Genomic DNA, 15,530 nt, shown 5'->3' with positions numbered 1-15,530 from the left:
ACACTATTTTATTTGCCATAATAGTGCTTTAAGGTAAATCCCCTATAAGTAGAACATTCAGCTTGATACTGAGATTGCATGCATGGGCGATTCTCTTCGCTTCCCCCTAGAAGTGCGGAGTCTGGTTCTTTATCTGACTCCAAAAGATCCAGTTTATTGATAATGACCGGTATCCCCAGAGGTGCAGGATGGAGGAGCCACAAGATGAATGGAGACAATCATGGAGATCATGACGAGAAGCCGTAGTTTGGCTTTCCTTCACTCAATGCATATTTCCTGGCCAAGGCAGAGTCGCTGGTTGGTTCCCCTGGCATCCATCACCCAGGGCACATGTGCTGCCAGCTCCATAGAGAGGGGCACTGGTCACACCGTCACCAGGATCGGTTTCATGGCTCTTGGCTTGTTCTACCTGCCAACATGTACCAGGCATCACACAGAGGCTACATGGGACTGTGTTTTAATAGTGATACATTTACATGTGATTATTATGGTAATCTATGGGAAAAGTTACATAAATGACTTGTTTAGATCACATTGCCTTTCTTTGGTAAGTCTCTCAGACTTGTCTGAGGGAGCTTGAAATCCACCCCATCACAGGATTATAGGCTGCTGCCCTGTCCTCCACCATGCTTTACACTGCAGCTTTGCTTGATTAGATAGACTGCTGTATTAAAGCCCAATCTGAGCAGGCAGTCAGATGTCAGTCTGATTTCCATTACAGAAAGGATCATAAAAGGCAGGTACTAAAAACCTTGTGTCTCCTGAGGCACCGCCTTCCTCAAGTATGCACAGAGTTACTTAAAGGGGTATTCTGGTTATGTAGTCATCCCCATTCACAGGATAGGGGATAAACATTAGATCGTGAGGGTCCTACTGCAGGTACCTCCACTGATCACGAGAACATCCAGTCGGGCACGTATGCAGCGGCTCTATTCATTTCTATAGGAGTTCTGTACTCTATCTCCGAAACTCCCGTAGAAATGAATGGAGCGGCCTCATGATCTTAAATGGAGCGATGATCGGATTAGCGATCAATCGTGCCTAATCACTGCCATATAGATATTATTGTGGTTGCCTGAGCTTTTGATACTGATGGCTTATCCTCAGGATAGGCTATCAATATCAGATCGACAGGGGTCCGTATCCCGACACATCTGCCGATCAGCTGTATGAAGGGGATGCAGCACTCTCATGAGCGCTGCAGCCTCCTCCTAGGCCAGTGATGTCAGGTGAATGGGGCTGAGCTGTAATACCAAGGTCAGCCACTATCCAATGTACGGCGCTGCGTCCTCATCAGGCCTCATGCACACGGACGTTCCTTGCATTGGGGACTGCAATTTGCGGACCCCAATGCACGGCAGCCACGACAGATCCAGACCCATTTGAATGGGTCCGTGATCCGTCCGCACCGTAAAAAAATAGAACAAGTTCTATTTTTTTGCGTGCGGAGGCACGGACAGAAACACCACGGAGGCACTCCATAGTGTTTCTGTGGGGTTCCGTGCCTCCGTTCTGCACTGCAGCTCCGGATTACAGACCCATTCAAGTGAATATGTCCACTTTCGTGATGCGGGGAGCACACGGCCGGTGAACGCATATTGCGGACCCGCTGTTTGCGGGCCACAATACGGGCCACGGTCGGCAACGGCTGTGTGCATGAGGCCTCAAACAGCTGATCAGTAGGGGTGCTGTCTGTCGGACCCCTCTGATCTGATCGTGATGATCTATCCTGAGGATAGGTCACCAGTATTAAACATCCAGAAAATCCCTTTAATTGCATCTTTTCTGCAGGGCTTAAAATCATCATTTATCTGCAGAACATTCCCTGGTGAGAAGAGTGGATGTGCCGCCAAAAATAATGCAACTTGTGGGGAGCGAGCGATTGAATGACGATTGTTAATATGAAAAACCCCATGATAACTACAGCAGGTACATGTAGCTAAAAAGTGCCGACTGACTTGTCGTATTGCGGGGTGGTGTCTGGGCTAGGTTTTCTTAATCACTGATTGGTATTCAAGATTTGACTTTTTTATTTTTATTTAGCCCCCTAACATCTATTGCAGTGCATGCAGTAAGCCACAATACCCCCACCCTCTATATAAACACCCTCAGATGGCGGTAACATAGTTGCATTTTAGCATCTGCATTACAAATATCACACCTGGATGTCTGAAGTACTGCTGAACCGTACTCGGGGTGGGTTCACATGGCATTTTTGTGCACTTTTGCAACTTTATTATTTTGCACTCGTAGATTTTTAATTCTTTTTATTTTATTTTATTTTTTTGCTGTAAAAACATCAGCTCCAGATGTTAGCTGAAAGTGTATGGGAAATAAGAAATGTAGGACAAGCAAGCATATTTTGTTGTTTTTGTTTACCAGGTTGCATTTTTTTTGGGTCTCTGGCTTTTGTTTTCTGTTAAAATGCAGCACATTGAAGCTTTTGGCTATTTTACTGGTGTTTTGAAATTTCCTTCTCTATAGGGAAAAAACACCAGACAAAAAAAAGAAAAACATGGCTCACACAGTTCTTTAGAAGAAAAAAAAAACACTAAAAACAAGCCATGACAACCTCATGTAGTATGGAAAAAAAATGGGCGATTACTATGGTGTTTTTATTTTCAGTGGTAAAAAACCCCCCCACTACATTCATGTGTGTACAGGACCTTAGACCATCGATAAAAATGCAAGATCAGTCTGGTAGAACTACAGTTTGCAAGGCTGAAAAAAGACATCCGTCCATCCAGTTCACCCAGCAGGACATTCATACAAACGTAAGGGCTCTGTGCCAGTGCTGCAAAAGATAGGACACGCACTTTCTTTTGCGGTGCAGAAGCACGGACCCCAAAGACCATGGAAGCGTTTAGTAGTGTTCCCGTGGGCTTCTGATCCGTGCCTCCGTTGTGCAAAAGATGGTACATGTCCTACCTTCTTGACCATTCAAGTCAATGGAGTGCACATGGCCAGTGCCCGTATGTTGTGGACCCGCTGTTTGCAGTCCGCAATATGGGCAAGGAAACCTTAACCTGCAAGGTTGATCCAGAGGAGGCAAAAAAAAACCTGTGAGGTAGAAGCCAATTTTTCTCAGAATAAGGCTCTATTCACACGTCCGCAATTCTTTTCCGCATTTTGCGCTGCCCGGATGTGTAATTGCGGATCCGCACTTCCGGGTCCGCAATTCAGTTCCCGAAAAAAATAAAACATGTCCTATTCTTGTCCGCAATTGCGGACAAGATTAGGCATTTTCTGTTAAGTGCCAGCGATGTGCGGTCCACAAAATGTGAAACGCACATTGCCAGTGTCCATGTTTTGCAGATCCGTGGATGTGCAAAACACTTACGGACGTGTAAATGGACCCTAACTCCCTGGATCAACGACCCCTCTCTAGTAGCTATAGCCTGTAATATTATTACACTCCAGAAATACATCCAGGCCCCTCTTGAACTATTTTAGTGAACTCCCCATTACCACCTCCTCAGGCAGAGAGCTCCATAGTCTCACCGCTCTTACCGTAAAGAATCCTCTTCTATGTTTGTGTACAAACCTTCTTTCCTCCAGATGCAGAGGATGTCCCCTCCTCACAGTCTAACTCTAGGGTATAAATAGATGATGGGAGTGATCTCTGTACTGACCCCTGATATATTTATACATAGTTATTAGATCTTCCCTCAGTCATCTTTTTTCTAGACTAAATAACCCTAATATTTCTGGGTCTTGTAGTCCACCCATTCCAGTTATTACTTTAGTTGCCCTCCTCTGAACCTTCTCTAGCGCTTCTACCTCTGTCTTCTGCATAAGAAGCCTCCACTTCTTTTGGGGGTAATATAGGTGTTAAAAGGCAGCTACAGTATAACTGTCTGAAAGCAGTGTTTATGAAGCTGAGATATGGGGGGCTGTTTGTCAAGTTCAACAAATGGATTTTCAGCCCCAATAGTAGGGATTATACATTGAAAGATAATTGCTGCTGACCACCAGCTGTCCGGTTAAGGACCCTGCTGTGCAGCTCCCCACAGACCCCCTGTAAGTATGACATGGGGAAATGGGGGTTTACTCAAGTATTCACCTCCTTCTGGAGAGTTCATATCCCCTGTCCCTCCCTGGAGTGAACCTGCTGCTGGCTGTTGCTCTCTGGTCAAACTGTTGGCGATTTACAACCAGAGCAAAGTCCATTTGACAAGTAAATCTCATAATACAAGTGACAATTTGTGACCATGCTTCCTCCTGCAGATCGGTTTGTATCTGGATTTAGTTACTATGTGATCAGTCAATCCATCAGGACAGATTGTGTGTCCATTATCCACCATACATATAAACTCATCTGATCAGTCAACCATAATTCCCCTATCGTTGCACTTAAAGCAGCAGTCCCATGTAACAGCAATTACTGTATAACCAGTATCGTATGGGCAAACGATTGATAATCCTGCAATTACCATTTAAAGCACAGTAAGACTATGCAGGGAGGCTGAAGATGGGATGACATTACAGTGGTCTGCAACCATGGGGCTCTCCAGCAGTAAAGAAACTACAACTCCCAGCATGAAAGCTCAATGACATAACTGCAGGGAGGTTCAGATTGTAAAACATTACATTCCTTTCCCACCTGGGACTCTCTAGCTGTTATGAAACTACAGGGGGATGCTGGGAGTTGTAGTTCCCCCGATAGCTGGAGAGACCCAGGTGGCAAAACACTGTCCCAAGACATTTATTCTGATGAGAGGCTGGCACTTGAAATTCCACAACAGAAACAAAGCCAGGCTGACTTCACATTGCAGACTTCATAATTTCTATCAAACTGAAATTAAATCCAAAAATAACCATTGGGAAGCTAGATGAACCATCATCACAAAGGAGACTGAGACTCCGACCCACCAATTACAGACTGCAGTAACCAATAGCAACCAAACATCCTGCCTGCACTAAACCATCAGGATGCGGATCCGCTGCAGGTTGTTACAATGTATCAGCGTCTGTGTTTACAAATATGAGGCTGCGCCCAAAACATTCAACTTCTACATGCAAGACATTACTCCAGAATACTGTGGGGGCGACCCCATAATCCCACAGCCTCGGCCACCAGCTGAGTCTTTATATGTTTTATAAACCATCCTCTGCTTCTCCTCTGTTCTTTCACCTGTCATGAACTTATCTTCAACCCCTTGCCATTGCCAGGAGCTCACCCACCTCCCCTCATGACTGTGCCCAGAATGTTATATATGGTCACCTTCATTCTGTGTCTGTACCTCTTCTATGTCACCCACATTCTGTATCTGTAACTCTTCTATGTCACCCACATTCTGTATCTGTAACTCTTCTATGTCACCCACATTCTGTATCTGTAACTCTTCTATGTCACCCACATTCTGTATCTGTAACTTTTCTATGTCACCCACATTCTGTATCTGTAACTCTTCTATGTCACCCACATTCTGTATCTGTAACTCTTCTATGTCACCCACATTCTGTATCTGTACCTCTTCTATGTCACCCACATTCTGTATCTCTTCTCTGTCACCCACATTCTGTACCTCTTCTGTCACCTGTGCCACCCTCATTCTGTATCTGTACCTCTTCTGTGTCACCCTCACTCTGTATCTGTACCTCTTCTGTGTCACCCTCACTCTGTACCTCTTCTGTGTCACCCTCACTCTGTACCTCTTCTGTGTCACCCTCACTCTGTACCTCTTCTGTGTCACAATCACTCTGTATCTGTACCTCTTCTGTGTCACCCTCATTCTGTATCTGTTCCTCTTCTATGTCACTCTGGCTCCCCTGAACTTTGCACGATCCCATGGAAAGGGTTCACCCTTACCACCTACCTGCACCCACCAGTCCTCCCCTGAGCCTATCCTTACCCCTGGTCTGACTTTTGCTTCTAGAAGTCACCTGTCCCCTTAGTGCCATTCATTCCTCACCCCCACCTGTGCCACTGTCAGCCTACCCCCTCACCTGAGCCGGTCCCTGTACGCTGCACCCACCTTGCCCTGTGCCAATCCCCTGCCCATCACCTCCTCATATACACCAGCGGTTTCCCCCTTCACCTGCGCCGACCTCACCTGTGTCATGAGTCGGTCTGCCCCCGTGTTCTCCTCGTCCTTGAAGATAATGTCCGCATTGTAGTTGGGGGTGAGCTCCCTGAAGCGCTCCGAGTTGCGGGCGATCTTGCCCTCGTACCTCCCGCTGGCCCCCAGCGTCTTCTCGGGCACATTAGGGCTGAACTGCTTGTAGGAGAGCGGGCTGAGCTTGACCGTTTTGCGCCTCCTGCCCACCACCCTGCCCGGGCCACAGCCGCGCACCGCCGGGCTCAGGAGCAGCGCCGCGCCGCAGAGCAGCAGCACGATCAGGGGGGGCAGCTGCATGGGGCGTCCGGTGCTCCCTGGGGCTGCCCTGGATCACGGGAGCTCCATCCGCCGCAGTCCTGTTCTCTGCACCCTCGGTCCGGGGCTCCGGGGACTGCTGTCCTCTGCTCCGGGGACTGCTCTCCTCCGCTCCGGTAGCTCCGCAGGTCGGGCGGCTCTCCTCTGTGCTGAGCTCTGCACCGTCCGCCCGTAATAAATAGTTCAGGCGGTTTGTTTTGGCACCTGGTCACACTAGGAGGAGGGGGGGGGGGGGGTGCTCTTATACCGGGGTCTGCAGAGCTCACACTCACTCTCACGCCCTCTTCTCACCAGTCACCTAGAATAATCTGTGCGCCCGCCCGGGTCACCTCTGCAGGGCGGGCGGCTCCAGCATCATCAGGGATGTCACTGAGCTGTCAGCCGGCGCCTACACATTGTATCACTGCCACATGGGTGCCGGACCAACTCTGATACACTGTATCACTGCCACATGGGTGCCGGACCAACTCTGATACATTGTATCACTGCCACATGGGTGCCGGACCAACTCTGATACATTGTATCACTGCCACATGGGTGCCGGACCAACTCTGATACATTGTATCACTGCCACATGGGTGCCGGACCAACTCTCATACATTGTATCACTGCCACATGGGCGACCGACCCAACTGATACATTGTATCACTGCCACATGGGTGCCGGACCAACTCTGATACATTGTATCACTGCCACACGGGCGCCGGACCCAACTGATACATTATATCACTGCCACATGGGTGCCCGACCAGTTCAGATTGTATCGCTGCTACATGGAAGTCGGACCCAGCTGATACATTGTATCACTGCCACATGGGTGCTAGACCGGACTCTATTATATAGTAATAATGTAGCACAGAGGAGACATTCAGAGTAGGACCAGGCTCTGGTATATAACGTATTACTGAGGGGGCACCTGGTGATATAAGGTATTAAAGAAGGGGCACCTGGTGATGTAAGGTATTACAGAGGGGACACCTGGTGATATCAGGTAATACAGAGGGGGCACCTGGTGATATAAGGTATTAAAGAAGGGGCACCTGGTGATGTAAGGTATTACGGAGGGGACACCTGGTGATATCAGGTAATACAGAGGGGGCACCTGATATTATAAGGTATTTCAGAGGGGGCACCTGGTGATATATTGTTTTACAGAGGGGGCACCTGGTGATATAAGGTATTAACTGAGGGGGCACCTAGTAATATAAGGTATTAAAGAAGGGGTACCTGGTGATGTAAGGTATTACAGAGGGGGCACCTGGTGATGTAAGGTATTACAGAGGGGGCACCTGGTGATATCAGGCAATACAGAGGGGGCACCTGGTGATATAAGGTATCACTAAGGGGGCACCTGGTGATATATTGTTTTACAGAGGGGGCACCTGATGATATAAGGTATTACTGAGGGGGCACCTGGTGATGTAAGGTATCACTAAGGGGGCACCTGGTCATATATTGTATTACAGAGGGGGCACCTGATATAAGGTATTACTGAGGGGGCACCTGGTGATATAAGGTATTACAGAGGGGGCACCCGGTGATATCAGGTAATACAGAGGGGGCACCTGATATTATAAGGTATTTCAGAGGGGGCACCTGGTGATATATTGTTTTCCAGAGGGGGCACCTGGTGATATAAGGTATTACAGAGGGGGCACCTGGTGATATAAGGTATTACAGAGGGGGCACCTGGTGATATAAGGTATTACAGAGGGGGCACCTGGTAATATAAGGTATTAAAGAAGGGGCGCCTGGTGATGTAAGGTATTACAGAGGGGGCACCTGGTGATGTAAGGTATTACAGAGGGGGCACCTGGTGATATCAGGTAATACAGAGGGGGCACCTGATATTATAAGGTATTTCAGAGGGGGCACCTGATATTATAAGGTATTTCAGAGGGGGCACCTGGTGATATATTGTTTTACAGAGGGGGCGCCTGATGATATAAGGTATTACTGAGTTGGCACCTGGTGATATAAGGTATTACTGAGGGGGCTCCTGGTGATATAAGGTATTACAGAGGGGGCACCTGGTGATATATTGCATTACAGAGGGGGCACCTGATGATATAAGGTATAGCAGGAGGGGGCACCTGAGGATTTAATGTATTACAGAGGGGGCACCTGATGATATCGTGCATTACAGAGGGAGCACCTAGTGATATAAGGTATTACAGAGGGGGCACCTGATGATATAAGGTTTTACAGAGTTGGCATTTGATAATTTGAGGTATTACTGAGGGGCCACCTGGTGATATAAGGTATTACTGAGGGGGCTGGTGACATAAGGTATTACTGAGAGGGCACCTAGTGATGTATTACTGAGGGGGCACCTGGTGATATAAGGCATTACTGAGGGGGCACCTGGTGATATAAGGCATTACTGAGGGGGCACCTGGTGATATAAGGTAATACAGGGGGGGCACCTGGTGATATATTGTATTACAGAGGCGGCGTCTGGTGATATAAGGTATTACAGAGGGGGCACTTGTTGCTATAATGTATTACAGAGGGGGCACCTGGTGATATGTTATTACAGAGGGGGCACCTGATGATCTAAGGTTTCACTGAGGGGGCACCTGGTGATATATTGTATTACAGAGGGGGCACCTGGTGATATAAGGTATTACTGAGGGGGCACCTGAGGATTTAATGTGTAACAGAGGGGGCACCTGATGATATCATGCATTACAGAGGGAGCACCTAGTGATATAAGGTATTACAGATGGAGCACCTATTGATATAAGGTATTACAGAGGGAGCACCTGATGATATAAGGTATTACAGAGGGGGCACCTGGTGATATAAGGTGTTACAGAGGGGGCACCTAGTGATATAAGGTATTACAGAGGGAGCACCTGATGATATAAGGTATTACAGAGGGAGCACCTGATGATATAAGGTATTACAGAGGGGGCACCTGGTGATATAAGGTGTTACAGAGGGGGCACCTGGTGATATAAGGGATTACAGAGGGGGGACCTGATGATATAAGGTATTACAGAAGGGGGCACCTGATGATATGAGGTATTATGGAAGGGGCAACTGGTGACATAAGGTATTATTGAGGGGGCACCTGAGGATTTAATGTATTACAGAGGGGGCACCTGATGATATCATGCATTACAGAGGGAGCACCTAGTGATATAAGGTATTACAGAGGGGGCACCTGATGATATAAGGTTTTACAGAGTTGGCATTTGATGATTTGAGGTATTACTGAGGGGGCACCTGGTGATATGAGGTATTACTGAGGGGCCACCTGGTGATATAAGGTATTACTGAGGGGGCTGGTGACATAAGGTATTACTGAGAGGGCACCTAGTGATGTATTACTGAGGGGGCACCTGGTGATATAAGGCATTACTGAGGGGGCACCTGGTGATTTAAGGTAATACAGGGGGGGCACCTGGTGATATATTGTATTGCAGAGGCGGCGTCTGGGGATATAAGGTATTACAGAGGGGGCACTTGTTGCTATAATGATGTATTACAGAGGGGGCACCTGGTGATATGTTATTACAGAGGGGGCACTTGTTGCTATAATGATGTATTACAGAGGGGGCACCTGGTGATATGTTATTACAGAGGGGGCACCTGATGATCTAAGGTTTCACTGAGGGGCACCTGGTGATATATTGTATTACAGAGGGGGCACCTGGTGATATAAGGTATTACTGAGGGGGCACCTGAGGATTTAATGTGTAACAGAGGGGGCACCTGATGATATCATGCATTACAGATGGAGCACCTAGTGATATAAGGTATTACAGAGGGAGCACCTGATGATATAAGGTATTACAGAGGGGGCACCTGGTGATATAAGGTGTTACAGAGGGGGCACCTAGTGATATAAGGTATTACAGAGGGAGCACCTGATGATATAAAGTATTACAGAGGGAGCACCTGATGATATAAGGTATTACAGAGGGGGCACCTGGTGATATAAGGTGTTACAGAGGGGGCACCTGGTGATATAAGGTGTTACAGAGGGGGCACCTGGTGATATAAGGGATTACAGAGGGGGCACCTGATGATATAAGGTATTACAGAAGGGGGGCCTGATGAACTAAGGTATTACAGAAGGGGCATTTGATGATATGAGGTATTACTGAGGGGGCATCTAGTGCTCTTATATAATGTACTGCATGAAAAGGACTGAGCTAATTAATTCGGTAGCTCACAAATGCGGAGCAAGAGGTCATTATTCGGTTCTTGTACACGCTGCATACAGCAACAGGGTGACTTGTACCCACAATATTATAACTGCAAATGTCACTCTGCAGATACTAGCTAATGATAGTGAGTGTGGTCAGACAGAAATCCAGCAGGTTGGAAATGAAAAGATGATGGATATAAAGGAGTCTGGATACACTGCATTTTGTCATAATTATTATTTTTATTTGACTATTAGGAAATTTGTATACAGTGAGTAATATCAAGATGACAGTGTATCAGTATTGTAGTGGTTATAGTCTTGGTATTACTGAGCCGGCACCTGGTGCTCTAATACAATATACTGAAGGGGCACCTGGTGATATAAGGTATTACAGAGGGGGCACCTAGTGATATAAGGTATCACTAAGGGGGCACCTGGTGATATAAGTTATTACTGAGGGGGAACCTAGTCATATAAGGTATTACAGAGAGGTACCTGATGATATAATTTATTACAGTGGGGGCACCTGGTTGTCTGATATAAGGTATTACTGAGAGGGCACATGGTGATATAATGTATTACAGAGGAGGCACGTAATGGTATAAGGTATTACAGAGGGGGTACCTGATTATATGAGATATTACTGAAGGGGCATCTGGTGATATAAGGTATTACAGAGGGGGACCTGGTGATATAATGTCTTACTTGAGGGGGCACTTGGCGCTCTGATATGTTATATGATTCAGTATTCTGACCAGGACAGGGGGCACCTGGTACAGTGCAGATACATTGTATCCCCGAGGGGCCCCTGAACGGTGCTGTAACATTTGGCACAGCAATCTGTTACATTGTAAAACGTGTAGTAACCACCATGTAACCTGCTGAGGATGAGCTCACAATTCCTAGACAGTTATGGCTCCAAGGTAGAACCTCAAGCCTCAGCCTATACTGCCAGCCAGTGGAGGGGGTAGATGTGGCTGCCATTGCTGTCACTGATGGGTGGTGCTGGTGCAATACCTCTGCTAACCAGCCTGATACCATGGCACACAGCTCCCCAGTCTATAAGCTGCTTCATCTCTCAGCACACAGAGGGTTAAATCCCTCTGGCTATGTTACTGGCCGGATAGATGAGCCCTGCTGAGACCTCTCCCTGTCCTGCCCTGTGCTCCCTCCTCTGCCTGCTGGTCTGTGGGGCTGTCAGTGTGTGGAGCATGTCTGTGGCCGTGGGAACAGGAAGGAGTCAGATACCGATCAGCGTGGCGCTAGTCTATTGCTCCCTGTTATCAACCAACCTGGGCTGCAGAGGGATGAATGCAATGAAGAGTAGAAAATGTCATCATCACTCAGATCTGTCCAGTTCTGAGACCCCAGAATCCAAGGTCTTACATATCCTGAGGGGCTGACATAAGGTACCAAATGCACAACTTGGGAGGTTGCATAGGAGACCCTGTAGATAGGGAGGCATGGTTAGGGCCAGTTCACACTAATGGTAGGGATTGGCTCAGGTTGCGTTCAGGGTGTGTTCATTAAAACTCGCACCATTTCGCAAGCAAGTTCTTTCAGTTTTCTCTACATTTATGTTCAGGGTTTCAGTTTTTTTCCACGCAGGTACAATCAGTTTTGATGCGTTTTTCACGCGAAGATTTACAAACAACATCTCTGAGCAACCATCAGTGAAAAACGCTTTGCACCCGGACTGCATCCAGGTTACATATGGATGTAATGCGTTTTTCACTGAAGCCCCATTCACTTCTTTGGGACCAGAACTGCGTGAAAAACACAGAATATAGAACATCCTGCGATTCTCACACAGCGCAGAGCTGATGCGTAAAAACAGCGCTCATGTGCACAGACCCATAGAAACGAATGGGTCAGGATTCAGTGCGGGTGCGATGTGTTCACTTCACCCATTACACCCACGTGGAAAACTCGATCGTGTGAAAGAGGCCTTCATTTTTGGTGCTGATTTTGGAGCATTTCTTCCTCAAAATTAGCTCCAAAAAAACGCCTCAACAGAGCCTCCTATTCATTTTAATAGTAGCAGCACTTGCTGTTTTTTTTAATGTGTAAAAAAAAAAAAAAACGTAGAAAGAAAAGCAGCATGTCCCATCTTGGGGCAGAATCAGAAATGTAGTCACAGTAGTGAGCTGAAAAACACAGCTCCATATAAGTCCATGCCTTTTTTGTCCGTTTTCTGCATGATTTTTGGCGCAGATCTGCTTTAAAAAGCTCAAGCTGAAAATGTAGCTTTGTATCGAAGTGACCACCCATTGGTTTAAAAAACCATGGCAAAAAACGCACAAAAAAGGATATTTTTTTTCACGCTGATTTTTCAAAATCAGTCGTGTGAACTGCTCCTTAGGGCGCATTCACACACTGCGGATTTTGTGCCAGAATTTTCTGCGACTGAAAATAAGTTTCATTCATTTTAATGGGGCAACAAGCTGATGGATTTCCACAAGCCTCATTCAGGCGAATGGAACTGATTTTCAGACGCAGAATTTTCTGCAACAAAATCAGCAACGTGTGAAGGCGCCCTTACTTTCACATCTGCGGCATGAGTTTCGGCAGAGCATAGCCTGCCAGAATTCTCTGGATTTGGCACTGCCAGATGCAACCAGAATGCCCGCTGGCCCCATCTGAGCTAATGAATTTGGTAGCTCACAAATGGGGACAAAGAGAAATTTAATTATTTATTGACCCTACATTTACTGTACGGCTACAGGGCGACTTGTGCCCACAATAATATTACTGCAGATGTCACCCTGCAGACCAGCAAATGATAGTGAGTGTGGTCAGACAGAAATCCAGCAGGTTGGAAATGAAAAGATGACGGATATATAGGCGTCTGGATACACTGCATAGTGAGTGTTTTATTTCATTGCCCTTCATAATTTTTGGACTATTAGGAAATGTGAGTAATATAATGATGACAGTGTATCCACTGGTGACACATTATATCTATGTTCAATTCTAAAATGCTTTTACCCACTGAGATTTGTATTCTTGTACATAGGGGCAGTATTATAGTAGTTATATTCTTGTACATAGGGGCAGTATTATAGTAGTTATATTCTTAAACATAGGAGCAGTATTATAGTAGTTATATTCTTGTACATAGGAGCAGTATTATAGTAGATATATTCTTGCACGTAAGAGCAGTATTTTAGTAGTTATATTCTGTACATAGGAGCAGTATTATAGTAGTTATATTCTCGTACGTAAGAGCAGTATTATAGTAGTTATATTCCTGTATATAGGAGCAGTATTATAGTAGTTATATTCTTGTACACAGGAGGCAGTATTATTGCAGTTATATTCTTGTACATAGGAGGCAGTATTATAGTAGTTATATTCTTGTACATAGGAGCAGTATTATAGTAATTATATTCTTGTACATAGGAGCAGTATTATAGCAGTTATATTCTTGTACATAGGAGGCAGTATTATAGTAGTTATATTCTTGTACATAGGAGGCAGTATTATAGTAGTTATATTCTTGTACATAGGAACAGTATTATAGTAGTTATATTCTTGTACATAGGAGCAGTATTATAGTAGTTATATTCTTGTACATAGGAGGCAGTATTATAGCAGTTATATTCTTGTACATAGGAGGCAGTATTATAGTAGTTATATTCTTGTACATAGGAGGCAGTATTATAGTAGTTATATTCTTGTACATAGGAACAGTATTATAGTAGTTATATTCTTGTACATAGGAGCAGTATTATAGTAGTTATATTCTTGTACACAGGAGGCAGTATTATTGCAGTTATATTCTTGTACACAGGAGGCAGTATTATTGCAGTTATATTCTTGTACATAGGAGCAGTATTATAGTAGTTATATTCTTGTACATAGGAGCAGTATTATAGCAGTTATATTCTTGTACATAGGAGGCAGTATTATAGTAGTTATATTCTTGTACATAGGAGGCAGTATTATAGTAGTTATATTCTTGTACATAGAAACAGTATTATAGTAGTTATATTCTTGTACATAGGAGCAGTATTATAGTAGTTATATTCTTGTACATAGGAGGCAGTATTATAGCAGTTATATTCTTGTACATAGGAGGCAGTATTATAGTAGTTATATTCTTGTACATAGGAAGCAGTATTATAGTAGTTATATTCTTGTACATAGGAGCAGTATTATAGTAGTTATATTCTTGTACATAGGAGCAGTATTATAGTAGTTATATTCTTGTACATAGGAGCAGTATTATAGCAGTTATATTCTTGTACATAGGAGGCAGTATTATAGTAGTTATATTCTTGTACATAGGAGGCAGTATTATAGTAGTTATATTCTTGTACATAGGAACAGTATTATAGTAGTTATATTCTTGTACATAGGAGCAGTATTATAGTAGTTATATTCTTGTACATAGGAGCAGTATTATAGTAGTTATGTTCTTGTACATAGGAGCAACATTATAGTAGTTATATTTCTGTACATAGGAGGCAGTATTATAGTAGTTATATTCTTGTACATAGGAGGCAGTATTATAGTAGTTATATTTCTGTACATAGGAGGCAGTATTATAGTAGTTATATTCTTGTACATAGGAGCAGTATTATAGTAGTTATATTCTTGTACATAGGAGCAGTATTATAGTAGTTATATTCTTGTACATAGGAGCAGTATTATAGTAGTTACAGTGTCTTTGGGAGCCAGAATTCTTGCTGTTTTTGTCAGGTGTTCATATACTTATGTTCAGCAGTGCAAGACAAATACATTATTCAAAAATCATACAATGTGATTTCCTGATTTTTTTTAATTTTTTTTTAAATTCTGTCTCTCAGTGTGGGAATGCACCTACAATGTGAATTTTAGACCCCTCCATGATTTCTAAGTGGGAGAACTTGCAAAATTGCAGGGTGTTCAAATACTTATTTTCCTCACTGTATATTCTTGTGCATAGGAGCAGTATTATAGTAGTTATATTCTTGTACATAGGAGCAGTATTATAGTAGTTATATTCTTGT

At 44.7% G+C, this 15,530-nt stretch overlaps 1 protein-coding gene across 2 annotated transcripts in view; it reads right to left on the bottom strand.

Moving 5' to 3' along the window:
• The window catches only part of IHH (Indian hedgehog signaling molecule), a 77,979-nt gene extending 71,439 nt beyond the window's left edge, over positions 1-6,540 (bottom strand). For both annotated transcript variants that reach the window (XM_044304926.1, XM_044304927.1), the window contains exon 1: positions 6,057-6,540. In XM_044304926.1, the coding sequence (XP_044160861.1) occupies positions 6,057-6,359 (303 nt within the window). In that variant the 5' untranslated portion in view covers positions 6,360-6,540. The remainder of the gene's footprint in view (positions 1-6,056) is intronic.
• Positions 6,541-15,530: the final 8,990 nt, after the last annotated feature.

Source organism: Bufo gargarizans, chromosome 8, assembly GCF_014858855.1.
Source record: "Bufo gargarizans isolate SCDJY-AF-19 chromosome 8, ASM1485885v1, whole genome shotgun sequence".
Classification (NCBI taxonomy): Eukaryota; Metazoa; Chordata; class Amphibia; order Anura; family Bufonidae; genus Bufo; species Bufo gargarizans.
The sequence above is the reverse complement of the archived record's forward strand: the minus strand, read 5'-3'. Positions and strand labels throughout refer to the sequence as shown.